Below are 19420 nucleotides of genomic sequence, written 5' to 3'. Positions count from 1 at the left end.
TAGAAAGGAAACAACCTAGCTACCTAGGCCTAATAAAATATTAAATACAACTGATTACCAGCAAAACCATAACTGCCATAAAAGTATATAAAGTCTTTGGATCCTTAAATCCCCATAACTGAACATAACTAAAAAAGACTTAGATTTCTTTTTTCCCTTTTCCCCTTGCATGAAGTAGAATCTGGGCCCAATCATCAGCAAGAAACTTGAAGAGTAATTTTTTGTCCTCCATGTCCAAGCTAGCTTCCTCCTTCTCTTGTGCTAGCAATTGGAGGGTAGTAGTAGTAGCATGAGTAACTTTAAGTCCAAACTTGGAGAAGGTGAAAAACCCCTCCTCCAAATCTTTGACCCTTTTCTCTAAGTTCATGTAATGCTCCTCCGCCACCTCAGTCTCCTCTTTATGCTCCTTGACCTTCTTTGCAACAACCTACTTCATTTTTTGTCCCTGTGGTTTATCCTGTAGCACTCATGGGTTAGAGGAAATATTTGATTTTTCCTTAACAAGGGAAGAAATGGTAATTGGGGAATTATCCTTTTTACTCATCTCCTCACAAAAAGTAATAGGTTTAAGTGAGAAGCTGGCTAAAACATGGGTTGTCTCAGTATTCCTTTCTTTGTCGTTCGACACTTGAGTTTGAGTATCATCCATCGAAATGTTCCCAGAATTAAAACTTTTTCCCCATCCTCATTACCTTCATCCTTTTTGGAGTTGGAAATATTTTCCTCCTCCCTTCTGTCACTATTATTGCCTAAGATATCTTCTTCAACTTCCTCAATAGGGTATTTGATGGACTTCTGCTTAACCCTAGCCTAGGACTTAGCTAACCTACTAGACCTTCTTCTTGCTTTTCCCCCAATATCCTCACCAGAATCCTCTCCAACAACCTCAACCACCTTATCAACTTTAATTTTCTTGTTTCCCTTTTGTTCTAGGGCTATGTTAGATTTTTTCTTTTTCTTAGTATCCTTGCTAGGAGATGGCCTAGGAGTATAGATTTTCGTCCCCATATTGGAGCTTCGGGGGGGAATTCAGACTATGGTGGGGGTTTTCCACTACAACCTCTCTAGGGGGACACAAAGCTAAGTGGAACTGATACATATGGAAAATTAACCCCTGATGAATAATGGTGAAGTTTAAGCCTTTACTCTTTTTTCCCCTAATATCATTAATCATATCCTCAAGCAAATGTAGAAGGAAAAATAGAATGGAAATGAAATCCCTATTTCTAAAATGATTCAACAAAGGAAAATGATAATAATAGAACACTCCAAACCTACCTTCTAGTGTGAGATACTTCATCAGGACCAAACACACATCATCCCCGGGCTCAGGTAACTTATCCCTTTTAAACCCTCCTCTGTAGCGAATTGGCTCCTCATTCCCCGCAAAGAAGTTATTCATGCTAGCCTCATCTGAGACTTTAGTAACATTCTTCCATTTTTTTCCCTTCACTGTGAGTCTTGTCGCCATGGCAATTACCTCCTCTATGACTTGAAATGTAATGTCCTTGATTGTAACCTTCCTCTCATTCCAATTATTCACAAATTGTAATGCACAATTTTCATCATACCTAGCCATGGACATCATATAGGGCAAAACCCCCTTCTTTTAGAAGATACCAGGTCGCCATCCTGTCCTTGAAGTTCTCTAATCTCATTGGTTCCAACCAATTCAAATCACCTCCCATTTCAATTCCTTGACTATCTGGCCTCTCTTCCTTAGAAATATGCATAAGAACTTTAGCACTTTCAAATTCTCTGTGGCTACTCTCTTGCTTAAATCCTTTGAGGAAATAGGGATCAAAATTATAGACCTGTGTATGATGTGTTCTAGAATCCCATAACATCTTATTATGAGATTCATGGGTATTAAAAAACCTAATTTTCTCTCCCCGTCAATTTTTAACATCCCAATCCATAATATCTATCGTACTTCCTTTTGGAGAGCGATTCAAAGCTTGCAATGAGTTTCCATAATTATGAAAAGAAAATTTCCTTAATTTGTAATTACTCCACTTGTCATTTGTATAGCCACGTTTTTCTCTTATTTCCAAAATGCTAAAGTTTAATTTAGTGACAAAGTTCTCCATCTTGCCAAATTTGGCCTTACTTTGAAATTTAGTGATCACCATTTTGAATTTTGCCACCTTTTTCCTTGAATATCAACATCCTTAGATTTTCATTGATATCAACTAAATTTTTCTAGCACGTGATTGCCCTAATGTTGATTACCCTCCCGGTAGATATGCTAAAGGTGGACCATTCTCATTTCCTCCAATATATTTTTAATATCTAGGATGATATTTCTAATCTTCCATCCCAATTTTGCCTCCCCCTTTACCCAATCGATCACTAGTTTGGAGTCCCCTACTATAGTTAACTCTAAAATGTTTCTTTCCCTAGAGAGTTGAAGACTCCATAATAACACTGTAGCTTCTGCCACATTATTGCTACCAATCCCCACCTAGACTGCATAAACTAACAGCACATCACCATTCTTGTCTCTCAGCACACCTCTAGAAGCTCCCTGTCCTCCTTTTACAGCTTCATCAAAATCTAGTTTATACTGTGTGATGGTGGGTGGTCTCCATATTATCTGTTGTCTCCTCCTCCTAGCAAAGTTATCAAAAATGAAGAAATCCTCTTGACAACCCCAATTCTCAGCCACAATGCCTTCAAGTCTTCTGGGTTCCTCCTTTGGCATCTTGTATTTAGCTACCCTTAGATTTTCCTTCAATAGTTTGTTCATCACTCTAAAAGCCACTTCAACTATCCTATTTTCCTCCCTAAATATCCTATTACTCCTTTCTTTCCATATGTGCCAGCATACATATGGTGGGATAATCTTCTATAAAAGGATTAGTCTTGGATGATGGAATGGGCAATCTTAATTGTCCACAAACTGTCCCAAGTTATCTTTCATGACCCAAGCCACTCCCAATCTTTCCCAAACCTTAGTCCAGATGTCAACTGCAAATTGACATTCAATGAAAAGGTGGTAAATACTTTCTTCCTTTTGTTCACAAAGGCAGTAATGGTTTGTTATGCAAAATCCCCTTTTTTTCAAATTATCAATTGTTAAAAAATTTCCATGTTGAACCATCCACCAAAAGAAATTAATCTTAGGTATAAGGTTACTGATCCATACCTTGCTCCACATAGTTGGGCATAGTTCCTTATTGAACATTAAGGTATAAGCAGATTTGACAGTGAAGTTCCCATTTGGAGTTAAATCCCAAGCCATGATATCCTCCTATGGCAATAATGGGAGTCTCTATTCCTTTATTAGTTCTTCCAATTCCTCTATGAGAATAACTATCTCCCACGGATAGTCCTCCTTATACAGCTTCTTCCATCTCCTCCCTTGATCAATTTATTCTCCCACTTTAACCCCTATGTCCTCCTTAACGAGTTCCATTAAACCACTATATTTACTTAAGGCCAGCGGTTTCCCACCTATCTTCCCAAAACCTTATATTGAAGCAATTTCCCACAATCCACTTCAATCCTTCTCTTAGCATCCCTCTATTTCTAACAATGTTCTACCAGATCTTTGAACCTCCTAGGAGGTCATTATTATATAGATTCCACCAAAAGGAGGTATTAGAAAAATATTTAGCTTTCATAATATTTCCCCATCTTGTGTTTCCTTTTTCCAGTCTCCATCCAATTTTTGTGAGAAGAGCTTTATTAAGGTCTTTCATTCTTCTAATCCCAAGCCCCCCCCTTAGCTTTTGGTTTACACACCTCCTCCCAGTTGACCAGATTCAATTTATTTTTCTCTTCAATCCCTCACCACAATAAATTCCTTTGAATTCTCTCAATTTTCTCAGCCATATTTAGATTAATCTTAAATATGGATAAGAAATAAATAGGGATTCCCTAAAGAGTAGCAATAATTCGTTGTAGTTTTCCAGCATTGCTTAATATCTTCCCTTTCCACCCTGCAAGCTTCTTTTGAATTTTCTCCACTATTGTATTCCAAAATTCATTAGAAACCTCCTTGGTAGTGAGGGGGAGGCCTAAATAAGTGTCTGGGAGGCAAGTGGATTGGCAATCCAAGATTTTCCTAATCCTTCTTTGAAGTGAAGAATCAGTGTTAAAGAAATAAATCTTGCTTTTATGGTAGTTCATCCATTGCCCTAAGCTTTCTTCATAATTATGTAAAATAATTTTCTAGGCTTCAACCTCCATGATTGAAGATTCCCCAAATAGGAAGGTATCATCCACAAATTGTTTTATAACCTTAGCTTCAGCATTAGTGGCTGGTTTAACACCTTTAATGTAGCCCGAATCCACTGATTTACAAAATGACCTTCCCAAGACTTCTGCTACCATGATAAAGAGGTAAGGTGAGAGTGGGTCACCCTGTCTTAAGCCTTTTCCTACCATTATGTTACCCCATGGGGACCCATTTAGTAGGACAGAGTACTATACTGAGCTCACCATCAACATGATCAGGTTTATAATCCTATTGTTAAATCCAATTCTTTCTAGTACATCCTGAAGGAAGTCCCAATTGACCTTATCATGTTAATGTTAATACTTCAACCATTACTATTTTAATCATTTTTAGTTTGTGAATAAATATCTTAAGTAGAAAGAGGAAAAGAGTATAGGACATGCATTTATTGTAGGCATTCATTTCCATGATTGAAAGGGATGTGTAGAAGAAAAGAATTGGACATTTCACAGAAGTAATTTCCAAACTTGAAGACCCATGACTACAAATGGAAAGAAAAGATGCCTTTATTATTTTGGGCTATTCCAAAACCTACAAGTCCCAAATTAAACATCACACTTACCTCAAATTTTGAAATATTTTATGCAGTGAGAATTCCCAATGCATAAGTGATATCTTTTGGCCATAATGAAAACTCAAATTTTGAAAGAACTAACGTATTGCACAATGAAAAAATCATAAAGTCTAAATCAAATCCATTAAATCGGAAGGTATAAAATAGGAATTGCTATTGAATTAGAAACATAGAGAATATATTCAAGAATTAGAAACTAACCAATAAAAGGAAAAGATCAATTATGGAAATAATCTAAAAATAAGTTACTCATTGGAAAATATAAAAGTACAATAAGGGATGACAATTTTCTGACATAAAATTGTAAAAACTGGGAGCAAAGCTCCCACATATAAGCCTATCAGCTTAATAACATTGTATTCTAACATTAACATCTCATCATCTAACTAACTAAGAGAAATTAATGTGTCATCATTGCAAGTAGGAAATTTTTACAACTTGACATAAACAATTACTCAACATATCAAAGTATTGCATTTTAAATATCAAATAATGGCTTACACATCTATAGAAGAGTCATATGGAAGTTTAACAACTAAGTATATAATGATAAAAAAGGAAGGGGTATTGCAGGAACTTATCCTGCCCTATCACCTCATCATTGTCACAAGCTCCCACTAAATTGTGTACCTAAGCTATTGATGATATCATGATGAAAAACCATCCTCTAATCATGAGAATTATCCAAGGCATCAAACCATCAAAGATTTCAAAGTGCACATCATGAGCTCCTCAAAAGAAACCAAATAACAATGATCCTCAACCAAGAAGATATATCACCATAACCAAATTAGGAATCCAAACGAATGAACATTAGGGATGCACCTATGTATCTAGTCATGTCATTCCAAAATCCATGGAACCATGATTACATCCATGAATTGATCAACTAACTCTTGATGTGTCTAGCCTGTCAGCATAAAATAGTCAACTGTAATCCTCCACTATGACTGTACTTGGCCACAACATCTCATCCCATCTACATGAAGAAAAAATGATAAAATCATGTGACTTAGGGCATAGACAACCCAAATTGAAGCCACCGATCTGAATATGCATCAATAATGAAAGATCAATGGGTAAAGACAACCCATAGCCACGCCAGAAATGAATCTTGTAAGTATAGACCACTTAGAACAGTACACAACTTGTAGAGCAAACAAATCATCATACACATTCAAACAAAACATTGATAACCATACCATCATGAGACCTATCTAAAATATGAACTGAATATACAATAACATCAAATCTCCAAATATCCAAAATATATAATGCCATAAACTCACAATGTTACCATAGTTAATATATATCATAAATCATTTAGATTAATATATCACCAAATAAATTATGTAAAACCTATACCAAATCTAAACCAATGTATAGAGCTTTCCAAGAACTTTATGTTGACTACTCAAAGTCCAAAATCTGATTCCATATGCCCAAGTTATGCCCAAATCTGTGCTCAAAATAAATTGTAGAACAAGAATTAGTATGCAAAGAACATTAACAAATAAAGTAAACATTCACAAACCAAAAACTAAATTCACATATATGCTTAGACAAAGGAAGAAAATAAGAAGTGCAAACCTCACAAGAAAAATCACTCCATGCTTTCTTGATTTTGTAGATTTGTCCTTTTGCTATGGATGTATGCTCAAGATGCTCAAAAGCTGCTTCAATGGAGATGGGTAATGGCAAATTGGTAGCTTTGTGAGCTCTCAATTTGGCATTATAAGGGTATGGTTGATGGCTTTGGTTCTCAAAATAGCATGGTAACTTTAGCTCAAAGATTGTTGATGAAATGGCTTGGGATGGGATTCAATTTATAGGCTAAGGGGTAGAGGGATGGAGGGCTTAGATGCAAGGATGGATGAAGGCTTAAGGAGGGCTAGGATGCGCTCAAAGGAGAGCACATGGATTGTGCTTGTTTAGAACCAATGGGAAGGTGACACTTGTCACAAGGAGGATGAGTGTGAGAGGGTAGGGTAAAGGGTTGGTTAAAGGCATGATGAGTGGGGTTGAGTATGTAAGAGGGATGTAAGAGGAATGAGTGTGGAAGAGGGAAGAGTGTGGAAGATGGGTGTAAGAGTCATGAGTGGGCTTGTAAGAGTCTTTTATGTTTTTTAAGAGCACTCGTGACTTAGTGATTGGGCTTTTTGAGGGGAGACTTTGGTTTGGATTAGGAAAGTCTTAAACTTGTTTAAGGAATGTGACAAAATTAGGGGGTGGATTAGGCTTGGGTTTAGGATTAGATTAGGGATGTTAGAGATGTGCAAGTGGATGGCATTAATGAGGGTGGGTGAGTTAGTGGCTAAGCTTAGTTAGTATGGGTGGATGGGGTGGATTAGGCTAAATGGAGGATTAGAGATAGGTTAGGGATTTTTGAATTTGAGGATTTCATTTATCAAATAGATTTATTTAATAAATGGGGATTTTTGGGATTAGATAGGAGAAAAGGATTTAATTGATAAATAATAGATTATTTGATTTATCAATTTAGGACTATAGATGATTAATTAAATTAATCAACTAGGGGATGACAAAGGATTAATTAAATAGAAATTTAATTAATAATGCCTTTAGAGATGGCTAAATTAGATTACCAAAACAGTGTAATCAAATTTAGGTGTCTACATTTTGCCCCTCTTTGACATAGTGTTGAGACAACACTATTTCAAAGAAGTTCGAATGAAGATGAAACGAGGAAGATGTTTTAGCAACAAGGTTGCCCCAGTCTCAGATAAGAAGAGGAGAGACTAGACTTAGATGATGCCCCCTCAAGAAGGCGGCAGGGAGAGAAATGAGGCTCAACAACTTCTTGAAAAGTACAAGAAATTGAGACGAGCTGAGATGCAGGTTGGCGAAGAGAAGGGGCTGAATTAGCTCAAACTCTCACTACGAGAGAATGATAAAGGGAAATCAGAGGCACAATAGTAAATCAAGCTTAAGACTTTCCAGGATTGAGGGGGGGGGGGGGGGAGATGGAGGAGCGAAGCACTATAAAAGGAATCCATGTTAGGGAGATGGATGATAGAATGATAAAGCTGATGCAACAGGATTTCAAAGAGTCAGACTGGCGGAAGATGGATTTTGGAGATCCCTAGGACTAGGATTGTGGATCTCGAAAGATGAGGCTTGGTGGATTGATTTGATTAGTGGATCCCTAAGACTAGGATTGTGGATCCCTAAAGCTAAGTGTGAGGAGTGATTCAAAGAGATACTGATGCATAAGCTAGGATAGGTGTTGGATATGGATGGGGGATAATGGAGATGAAGGGAATCCATTGAAGCTTTTTGAGCGGGGGGATACTTCAAAGAGAAGTACCACCATGTAGTTGAGCACTAGATTTGCTATAGGACTATTGGTTAATTGCCAAGGTTACCAAGAACATCAAGGCCTTTTCACCAACCGTCCAGAGGACTGACGAACTGACTCGAAAAAAACACGCAAGGATTGCCCCAGTATCACACATGAATCCCAGAGGAAGCAGCGTGGAAACGACACTAGGTAACCCACAAGAAGAAAAAGAAAACAAGCAAAAGACCTAATCAAGACCTTACGCTCTAATTGCCCCATTCGCAGCATACCATGATATGGAAGATCATGCCAACCTTGAGGAGGGAACAAGGAGATTTCTTGGAAAAGATATTTCAAGACCCAAAAGGGAAGATCCCAAATCAAAAGAAAGCAAAAATCCAAAAGAGAACTGTTTGCCAACGAGATGGGTAGGATGAGGTACTAACAGACTAAGATCAGACATGAAGAAAGCTATATCCTGCAAGGATCTATCAGAGAGCACCTAAGCTGATGGATCTGGATGAGTGATGCATCTAGCAAGCTAAACTAAGAAGGATAACACTTTGGTGATAGGAGATCTAGCTAAAGGATGCATTGGAATATCTAACCAAAGTGTGCGATGTGTGCAAGATGTTGACCAAGGATGAACTAACACGAAAGTCGGATAGATACAATGATACTAAGCTAAAGAGGATGTACAAGCTGACAGACCAAGATATGTTACAAATGTACAAGTTTGTTTATGTTTTGGTTTTTTTGTGAGATGGAAATGTTTGTGAAGGATGGGATGTCTATAATAGTTGATAGGTGGATAGGTAGATGGTTTGTGAAAAGCTTAAGGAAAATGGGATTCTGTGTGTGCATGTGATAGGATACAGGCTAGGATACAAGATTATTTACAAGCTGGAATATGGTACAAGCTTTGGACAAGATTAGAATATATACAAGGTATGGTACAAGATTTACAAGGTATAATACAAGCTTTGGTACAAGATTTACAAGCTGTACAGGAGGTATTGACAAGCTCCATCAGATTTTGGATATTTGATTGGAACACCAAGGGAACAAGCAGGTGTTTTATGGGATGGTGGGTGGATGGATGAGGGATAGGATAGTGATAGATAATGGATTAGTCTTTAGCACACAAGGCACCTGAATTACCAGGTTTTCACCAAGGTACCTATCCAAGGCGCTTGAATTGCCAAGTTTTCACCATTGGACGCTTATTTCTCTTTACTATTTTTTTTTTTGTATTTTTTCAAAAGCTGGGTATACCAAGGATCTTCAAGCATAGAAATTCTTGAGATGAATGATGTTAGTGGGATCATTCAAGAGTTCTCCTTCTGGTGTAGATAATTGATAGGCTCTGGAGCCAAAGGAGGCAGTAACCACATAGGGACCAAGCCATGTAGGTTCAAACTTGCCTTTCTTTTCTTGATCTGCTTGGACTTTCATATTTTCTTTGAGGACCATGTCACCTGGCTGAAAGTGTCGTGGGAGCACCTTCTTGTTGAAATTCCTTTTGAGATGAGTTTGATAGACTGTGAGATGGTCATAGGCTTGTTGTCTCTTCTCATCTAAGAGATCTAGCTGGGTGAGTCGAGCTACTCTGTATTCTTCATCTGAGATTTGCCCTCGCAAAGATATGCGTAGTGAGGGAAGTTCAACTTCTATAGGTAATACCGCTTCAGCACCATAGACTAGGGAGTATGGAGTTGTGCCTGTGGATGTACGGAAGGAAGTTCGATAGGCCCATAGAGCCGAATTTATTTGAAGGTGCCAATCATGACCGAAATCATTGACAACTTTCTTTAGGATTTTGAGGAGGGTTTTATTAGTTGCCTCTGCCTGGCCGTTACCTTGTGGGAAATATGGGCTAGAAAAGTAGTGATGGATGCAGAGGGAAGTGCATAATTCTTCCATGTTGAGATTTTCAAAGTTACCTCCGTGGTCAGTGAAGATGGTGGATGGGATGCCGAAGCGGCAAACAATGTGGTACAAGATGAACTTGGAGACTTGAACTCCTATAGCTGAGACTAGGGGGACTGCTTCCACCCACTTAGTGAAATAGTCTGTAGCTGTTATTATCCATTTATGTCCATCAGATGAGAGAGGTGTGATAGTTCCAACTAGATCAAGGCCCCAACAAGAAAAAGGCCAAGGTGGTGCAATAGGCTGTAGATCCTGTGCTGGAGCGTGCACAAGATTTGCATGTTACTGACATGGGAGACACTTTCTGACAAAGTCACAAGAGTCTTCTTCAATGGTAGGCCAATAGTAGCCTGCTCTAAGGATTTGTCATGCTAGGACAATACCACTTGTGTGGGCACCGCAAAGTCTGGAATGTACTTCTTTTAATGCCATCGCGGCCTCATTTTCATCTAAACATCTAGAGAGGGTATCATGATAACCCTGACGATATAGGGTATTGGCTATGATAACATAGCGGGATGATTTTTGAATAAGGTTTTGGCGTTGGGTGCGTGTGAGGTGAGGGGATATGATACCATCGTTAAGGTAAGCATGAATTTCATGGTACCAAGGGGATTGGGGACCAACCAAGATACAAACACGATTTGAATCCTCATTCGCATAAGCGGGTGTGAGGAGCTGCTCAACTAAAAATTCATACTACGTAGCTTCTTGGGGAATTTCCAAGAGCAAGCTGATAGTGGCCATGGCATCTGCTGCCTTGTTCTGCATTCAAGGCACTTGTGTAAACTAAAGCTTTGTAAAATGCTGGGTCAGCTGATCAACTAGCTCTTTGTAGGGTAATAGCTTTTCATCTTTGGTTTGATATTCATTTAAGACTTGTTTGATGATGAGTTGGGAATCACCAAAGACTCGTAACTCAGTGATATTCCATTCTACAACTATCTTTAATCCTGCTACAAGAGCTTCATATTCTGCTATATTGTTGGTGCTAGGGAATTGTAGCTTGAAGGCTTTTGGAATGTAATCTCCTTGAGGTGTAACTAATAATATTCCTGCCCCTGATCCATGAGAGGTGTATGAGCCATCAAAATAAAGCTTCCATGGGGGCTATTCTTCAATTAGGCAGATATGCTCATTTGGAAATTCTGTGAGCAAAGGATATGCATCTACTAGAGGTGCATCAGCTAGGTGATCTACTATAGCTTGCCCTTTGATTGCCTTTCTGTCCACATACTGGATGTCAAACTCACTTAGTAGCATAACCCATTTGGCCAAACAGCCTATAAGTGCTGTTCTGGAGAGCATATACTTGAGAGGGTCAATCTTGGAGACTAGTTGGATGGTATGACTTAGCATGTAGTGGCGAAGCTTTTGAGTTGAGAAAAAAACTGCCAAACAAGCTTTTTCCATAGGAGTGTAATTGAGTTCATAACCAACTAGGGTTCTACTGATATAGTAGATGACTCTCTCTCTGCTATAATCATCATGTTGTGCTAGAAGTGCCCCTAGGGCAGTAGGTGTTGCTGATATATACAAGATCAAGGGACGACCAGGAACTGGTGGAACCAAGATTGGGGGATTGGTGAGATACTGCTTGAGCTGATCGAAGCTGCGCTGACATAAAAGATCCCACTTGAAGTTCTCATTCTTCTTTAGCAAGTGTGAAAATGGTGTACACTTATCTGCAAGTTGGGAGATGAAGCGCCGGACAGATTGAAGTTTTCCTTGAAGAGAGCAAAGCTGTCGCAGTGTCTGGGGACGAGGCATGTTTAAGATAGCCTTGACCTTTTTGGGGTCGATCTCTATACCTCGTTTAGAAACTATGAAGCCTAGAAGCTTGCCAGATGTGACCCCAAAGACACACTTCTTGGGATTTAGCATGAGATGATATTGGGCCAACCTATCAAAGACTTTCTCCAAGTCAGCAAGATGATCCATGAAGGTGTGAGATTTGACTAGGATATCGTCCACATAATCCTCCAAAATGCTATGGATAAGATCATGGAAAATGGCTGTCATAGCTCTTTGATAGGTAGCCCCAACATTCTTTAGGCCAAAAGGCATCATGGTGTAGCAAAAGGTTCCCCAAGGGGTAGTGAATGCTGTCTTATGCTAGTCCTCTTCTGCAATCTTGATCTGATTATACCCGAAAAATCCATCCATAAGGGACAAAATTTCATGTCCAGCTGTAAGATCTACAATCATATCTATGTTGGGCAAGGGAAAATCATCCTTTGGACAAGCTTTGTTAAGATCTCTAAAATCAGTACAGATTCTGATGTCACCGGAAGGCTTAGTGACAGGGACCATGTTGGAGATCCATTCTGAGTAGTCTATAGGTCAGATAACCTTAGCAGCTAACATTCTTTCTAGTTCAGCTTTGACTAGTAAGGCCACCTTGGGGTGCATTTTTCTAAGCTTTTGTCTTACGGGCTTGATCTTTGGATTGACTGCAAGATGATGAACCACAAGCTTTGGATCAAGTCCTGGCATGTCCTGATATGACCATGCAAATCGACCAATGTTCTCTCATAAAACCTCAAAGAGGAGGTCAGCTTGGTCTTGTGATAGGGATGCAGCAATGTGAACAATTTTAGGGATCTCTGAAGAACCAATGTTGACTTCTCTAGTATCCTCTATTAGAATTGAAGACACCTCTGGTCGATTATCTTGAGGAGGCAATACTAAATCCTCATGTTCTACTTGTGGCTCTGGATTTTCTTGCTGAGGGGTTCTCTTTGCTGCCTTAGCTAGTCCCAGATTTACCTTAGTTCCAGTTTTGGGTGTATCGAAACTAGGTTGGGGATTTTCTCCAAAATACCCCTTGGGATCTAGCTTGTAGATGTAGACAAAATCTGGCTTTGTCTTCTTATGAGGAGTTTCAGCTCCCATGAATCTTAGAAGTGCTTCCTCTGATGCGAACTCATCAATATGTATGATGCTTGGTTGGTCCCAATCTGTGAGTTGTGGATGAGCAAGTGGTAGGTCAATGAGATGGATGGATAGTTCTCAGAGAACAGAGTCTCCTAGGAAGATTTGGTCTGGGATATTGTCGTAGGCTCTCTTTTCAACTTCCTCAAGAATGTCTTCGATTTTGACAAGGTCGCGGTGGATGTTCGAAAAAGTGTGACCGTTCTTGTTGGTGCCCCCAGTTGTGGGTATGCCAAAGCCAAGACCTGACTTTATTTCCCAATTATGTGCTCCGATGGGACATTGCATGCCCCTTTCTTCTGGTCCTAGTCCACCTCCTTGATAGTTCCATTTTTTAGTGATGAGCTTATGTTGTTGGGGATACTTCTGGCTAAAGTGATCAAGGTGTGCTTGATTTCTTGGAGGTGCATCCTTATGTAGCCAATTGTTGATATCTAGAGTGAGCTCCTCATGAAGAGGGGTTTTTGAGGACACAAAGGTGGTTGGGCCAAACTGTTTGTATTGAGGAGGTGGAATCTCCTTAGCTTTGTGATATGTTGGCCGTCCATGGGTATGTGAATCAAGTGGGATTGCTCCGACAACAAATGCATCTGATAGACTATATTCTCCACAACCTTTTTTGTTGATCTTTACAGTAGATAGGGTGGAGGCAAGGATGGTTTCTGCGTCATTACAAGTGTGGGATGAGCTGGCGATGGCTATGCCGATGTCTATTCTAGGGAAATGGTTTGTATATGAAGCTTCAACCGCATTGCAGTAAGCAAAGGGTTCTAGATCAGCATGGATGGTTACCTCAGTGCCCTGATGCGGAAATTTGATGCACTGATGGTAGGTGGATGGAATGACCTTCATAGCATGAATCCATGGGCGACCGAGGAGGATGTTAAATGGTAGGTTTAGATCAACAACATGGCAAATTGTCTCTTGAATGATTGGCCCAACCTTGATTGGTAGCAAAATAGTCCCTTCTGTGGTCCTTTCCAAGTTGTCATAAGCTTTGATGGTGATAACCTCACTAATCATATATGCCTCAGTATACCCAGCTTGTTTTATGAATTTTAGGGTGCAAATGTTCAAGGCTGATCCATTATCTATCATTACTCTTTTCACGGCAAAATTGGATACCATGATGGCTATGCGAAGCAGAAGGGTGTGATCTGGCTCAACCGCGGGTATGTCGGTGGGTTTGAAAGATAGGGCACATGAGGATGAAAGGTGTCCAACAAGATTATGAAAATCAGTAGCATTGATATCAGAAGGGACACGAGATTCTATGAGAGCACTGTCAAGGATGTCTTTGTACACAGGACTAGTGCGGAGAAGGTCTAAAATGGATATTTGGGCTGGCATGTTCCCAAGGTGTTCCAAGATATTGTACCGACTTTTTGATGGAGCTGATGGTGCTGATGAAACTGGTGGGCCTACGATGTTAAATTGCACTCTTCGAGTGGTGACCGCACACTCATTGTCTGGTCCTCGGATATTGATAACATTGATAGAAGGCTCTTTCTCAGATATACAACCTATAAGGCTACCATAGTCTATATAGGATGAAGTGTGGTCATTGTTCTTCCCATGCTGTTGGTTTGGCTGGCAGTTTTTGGTGTTGTTTTGGATAGGTGCTTTTCCAAGATTTTGGTTGTTGTGTGGAGGAAAAGCATTTTGATAAATCTGTAAGCCTGCATTGGGAGAGGTTTGGGCACCAACAGTGATTTCCTTCCGATCAATGAGGTCTTGCACATAGTCTTTCAGTTTCATGCATCTGAGGGTGGTGTGATCGTTTACCCTATGGAACTTGCAATACTCATTGTCCTTGTACCATGCAGCTTTGGATTGGCTTGGATCAATTTGCTGGGTAGGAGGAAATTTGATGAGGTTTTCCTTAGCCAATTTCTCAAAAATAACATCCAATGGCTCACCAAGGGGTGTATAGTTTCTAGGTGCAGGTTGGAATCTAGGCTTTTGCCCTGCAGCTACATTGATGGCATTAGCTTGATTGTTAGACCCTTGAAAGTTGGGTCTTGTATTGTGGTTTTGATAGCTTTGGTTATTTCGTTGCTGGTAATTGATAGCTTGTTGGTTGTTTGTTTGATATGGTGGGTTAGACTGGTTTTGAGAAGGAACAACGATATTCACATGTCTGGTATCAGTAACCCCATCTGTCGCAACATGCTTGTTTTTGTTCCAATACCTAGACTTGTCATTAGAATGTGATTGATTTTGGTTGGCCTCTTTGTAAATCTTTACCACACCATCTTTGATGAGTCCTTGCTCAAGAATCATTCCTTTCTCTTTGATATCCTTATAGGTCTGTAAACAGTTCATGGTCATGTGGTGAGCCAAGCTAGGATGTGCATTATCAATAAACATTTTCACCACATGGCGTTCTAGCAAGGTGCAGGATATGCGGGTGGTAAGGGTTTGCCATCTTTGCAGGTATTCGGCAAGGCTTTCTCCACCTTTTTGCTTGGTGTGGACAAGATCAACTATTGATAGCTCTGTTTCAACAAGATGGGCATATTGGGCTACAAATGCCTCAGATAATTTAGCAAAGTTTTTGATTGTGCCATAGGGGATTCTATAAAACCATTCAAGAGCTGGTCCAGCCAAGCTTTTGGGAAAAATGCGCAAGAGGAAGAAATCATTGTATGCCACGTCCTGGCAATGCATGTAAAATTATTTGATATGTGTGACAGGGTCTCCTTTTCCTCTGAATTTGTCAAATTTAGGTACCTCAAAGTGTTTGGGAAATGGTGTCATGGTAATGGCTCTGTCAAATGGGTAAGGACACACATTCTCAAACTTGAATGTCTTTGGATCATTCCCTTCTTGGATGGCTTTCAGAGCTGTCTTCATTTGCTCCCACTCTGAATTGATAGGTGATGGTTAGGGTGCCCCCAATGTAGGAGTGCCTTGAGGTAGGTATGTGCTGGATGGGGCCACTGAATATGGATGGCTGTGAGGGATTTGCTGATAGGGATTGTACATTGTTTGGGCAGCTGCATGGTGGATGACGGGTTATTGAGGGGGAGGTGGCGCATATTTCTGCATGTGCTGCGAGGCTTGCTATTGATATGGGATTTGAGGTTGGGATTGAGGAACATAAGCTGGCTATGGGATAAATGGATTGCTTTGTGGAGGTAAGGTATAAGATGGTTGTGAGGCTTGGGGAAAGGATCAGAGGGCTTGTGGGGTTTGACCAATATATGTGGGTTGTGCCCCCATTTGGGATGGTATCTGCAAATAATTGGTGGTTGGCTGGGGTGGTGGATTACCTCCTAGAAGTGGCATTGAAAAGTAGTTGGTAATTGGAGGTAATGGATTAGTTGGTGGTGGAGGTGGTGGGAATCGAAAGCTTGGGAATGGAACTGATGGGGTTTGATAGCTTTGTGGCTGGATTTGGAAGCTTGGTAGAGTGGTGGTGGGAGCTGGGGTCACTTGGGAGCTTGGTAGAAGATTGGCAGTAGCTTGTGGGTTTTGATAGCTTTGTGGAGTGAAGGTAGTAGCTTGTGGATTTGTGGCTGGTGGTATTGAGCTCCCAAGACTTAATGAAAATGATGGGATTGTACTTTGGGATGTGGTGAACAAGCTGGGGGCGATGAAAGGTTGATTACTTGGCCCCATGGGTGGCATCCCTCTTGTATATTGCTGAGGTTGGCCAAAGATGCTAGCACTAATTTGGGAGATGGGTGGATTTGGAAGGCTAGGTGTGGGAGCAGCAGCAATAGTGAAGGGGGTGAATGGTGAGGTGTTTTGGGTAAAGGGGGTTTGGAGCGGAGAGGTATGAACCAAGGATGGAGTGGTGGTGGCTGGGTTGGCTTGTGGCATGGAGATTTCAACTTGGGTGGATGATGGTATGTTTGGGTCTGTTGGTTCATATGGATTGGTTGGAGGCTCTTCTTTTGGAATATATTGAGGATAATTTGGATCATAAGAGCCTGTGGGTGGTGGTAGCTGCCCAAACAATGGATGAGATGGATCTGATAATGGAGGGGGTCTTCCAAAGTCAAAGGTTCCTACATTGTCCCTTCGAAAATTAGCCATGATTGTCTCTTTGTTTTTGTCTATAATGGCGTTTACCAATACTGCATTTCCTGGTTGGTTCATGAAAGCTTCAATGTTAGTAGGTGATGGCATAGCTTGCTCTGGGCTGAAGGATGGCTGAGTGCTCAAGGGGGGTGAGGCTGTTCGTTCCAAATGATAGGGCTCCATTGTTTCTTTCTTCTTGGCTAAGCGAGTGGCGGGTGGCATGAAAAATGCTCCTAGGGATGAGATGCAATAATGCTGATGGATGCAAAAGGGGGAAGGCTTTTCTATGCAAATGATTTCCTAGGTTGAGGCAAAGCTATATGACAAAACCTAAGGAGGATTGGGTTGGGGATTCTAACTTCAAAGATATGTTGTCAAAGCACAAAAGGTCTGCTTTCCTATGTGCAAGCTTGGTGGTGATTGTGTCAACTTAAGGATAGACTGATGATCCTTTAGGAAGAACACGAGATTGACCACTTGTGAATCCCAACCTTTAGCTCAAGGTGATGAGGGATAACAAGTGACAAAGCTAGATTACCCTAGACAAAGCTCTGTCAAAGGGATAACCTTGGTGAGATTGGTGGATTTGGAAGATTTTAGGAATGGCAAACTTTTAGCAAGGTGACAACAATTTTGAAAGCTTAGATGTGCAAATTTTTGATTACTGGCTAGATGGTATGATTCTAAATGAGATGGATGAGCTAATAATGCTTAAGGGGATAACCTAAGATGGCTGCCTTTTCTACAAAGATGACTCTAAAGTGAAGCTTATCCAAGAAGATGTGGAGAAACAAGGGTGTCTAATCATAGAAATCATGCCTCGTTGGTAAGGCATAAGCAGGATTAACTCTTGGATGTTGGCTAAATTTGATGGTGCACTTTAACCAGGCCTCTTGAAGTGCTTCGTCGGTAGCTTTGTCCTCGTCTTTGTGGAGTTTGGCAATTCATGGGCTTGGTGTTATTTCTTTTCTCTTGGCTGAAAGTTCTTGGTATGCTAGAGATGGCTTGAGTTTGACCTTGTGAAACTTCTGTTTGGGTTTGGGTTGTTCCGACATAAATTCTTGAATTTTCTTGACTTTGGGAAAAATCTCAGTTGTTTTGCTTTCAACTTGTTCAATCTTCTAAAATAGGCAGTGACTACGCTAAGTGTGCCCTAAGCTAGGATTGACCAAGTTTGGCAAACATTCATTCAACAAGTAAAATAAAAACAAGCAATAGATAGGAACACCCAGATAGAAGTTTGTGGTTCTCAGAATGTGATACTTGCGCCAAGGAGTGTGTATGTTCTACAAATGTTTCGATCAGTCACTCCAAACACATTAACATCCCTGATGGTTTTCTGCAAGGTAGACAATTGGTTTAGCTAGGGAGTCCTCGATATATGCAAGGTATGTGAGGCCCAAATCTGTAGATGAGACCAAAAGGATGTCACACAGCCGAGAGGAGTAGTAACCCACTTCTCCTCTTTCACTTCTCAAGGGTATAAAGTTCCTTGAGGCTTAGCCCGAATGACAAAATCTTGATCCCAAGAGAGTTGTCTTTCGATTCACCTCCCGATTCTTATACTCTGTCGGAACGCTAGAGTTGAGGTCATCCAAGGGGTGATGAAATCCCCAAGCAGGCCTCCTAAAAAGAAACAAGGTTTTGGATCCTAATCTTATGCACCCAAGATGGCCTCGAAAGACGACAAGGGGAGAGAAGACTTGGATGACCTTGGGCTAAAAAACACGCTTGTTCTTTTACCAACTGACTCTTATGTGTGCTAATCTAGACTTTGCAAGCACTCATGTTTAAGAGACAATGTTCAATTCCAACTTGAAGCACCAACAAAAGTAAATCGATCTAAGAATGCAAACAATAAGAAGAGTTAGGATCAACAAAAGAAAACTCGCGCGCCCAGAGGCCCTCCACGTCAAGTATCGATTAATTTTCTTTAAGGCATTCAAGATTGAGTGTGAGTTTGTTTTAAGCCCAAAACAAAAGTGTGTGAGATTCGATTTCAAGCGCACGCTCAGAGGCTCTCCACGTTAGTTGTTGTTCAATTTTAGTGCCCAAACTTGAAGTGTGATCGATTTAATCTAGAGTTTTGGCCATTTAAGAATTTTGATAAAGTTAAAGAAAACATTCAAAGACCAAGTGAGTGAGTTAGATTGTGGAACATTTAACACCTTTTTCAAGTAGACCCATCCCCATAAATGGTGCTGAGATGCAACCAATGGTTAATATTTGATGGGTGATTAGAAAAGAGGTGAGTCCAAGGAACTACTCAAATTGATTTTTGTAAATTTGTATTTTAACTTAACAAAGTTTCTTAAATGTCCAAAAATCAAACTTTACCTAGATTGCATGTGAAAAAGAGATTTGTTTTGTTCAATTTTAGAAGCTCCAAATGAAGTGTTTGATATTG

General features: G+C 40.2%; 1 protein-coding gene across 1 annotated transcript in view; it reads right to left on the bottom strand.

Moving 5' to 3' along the window:
• Nucleotides 1-1571: 1571 nt before the first annotated feature.
• Nucleotides 1572-19420, bottom strand: part of LOC149535492 (chaperone protein ClpB1-like) — a 111022-nt gene continuing 93173 nt past the window's right edge. The window contains exon 8 of the mRNA XM_089806148.1: nucleotides 1572-1814. Within this exon, the coding sequence (XP_089662274.1) occupies nucleotides 1572-1814 (243 nt within the window). The remainder of the gene's footprint in view (nucleotides 1815-19420) is intronic.

The sequence above is a fragment of the Cupressus sempervirens genome, chromosome 10 (genome assembly GCF_028749045.1).
Source record: "Cupressus sempervirens isolate cs-2001-9-10 chromosome 10, ASM2874904v1, whole genome shotgun sequence".
Taxonomy (NCBI): Eukaryota; Viridiplantae; Streptophyta; class Pinopsida; order Cupressales; family Cupressaceae; genus Cupressus; species Cupressus sempervirens.
Note: the sequence above shows the minus strand (reverse complement) of the source record. Positions and strands in the feature narration are given on the sequence as shown.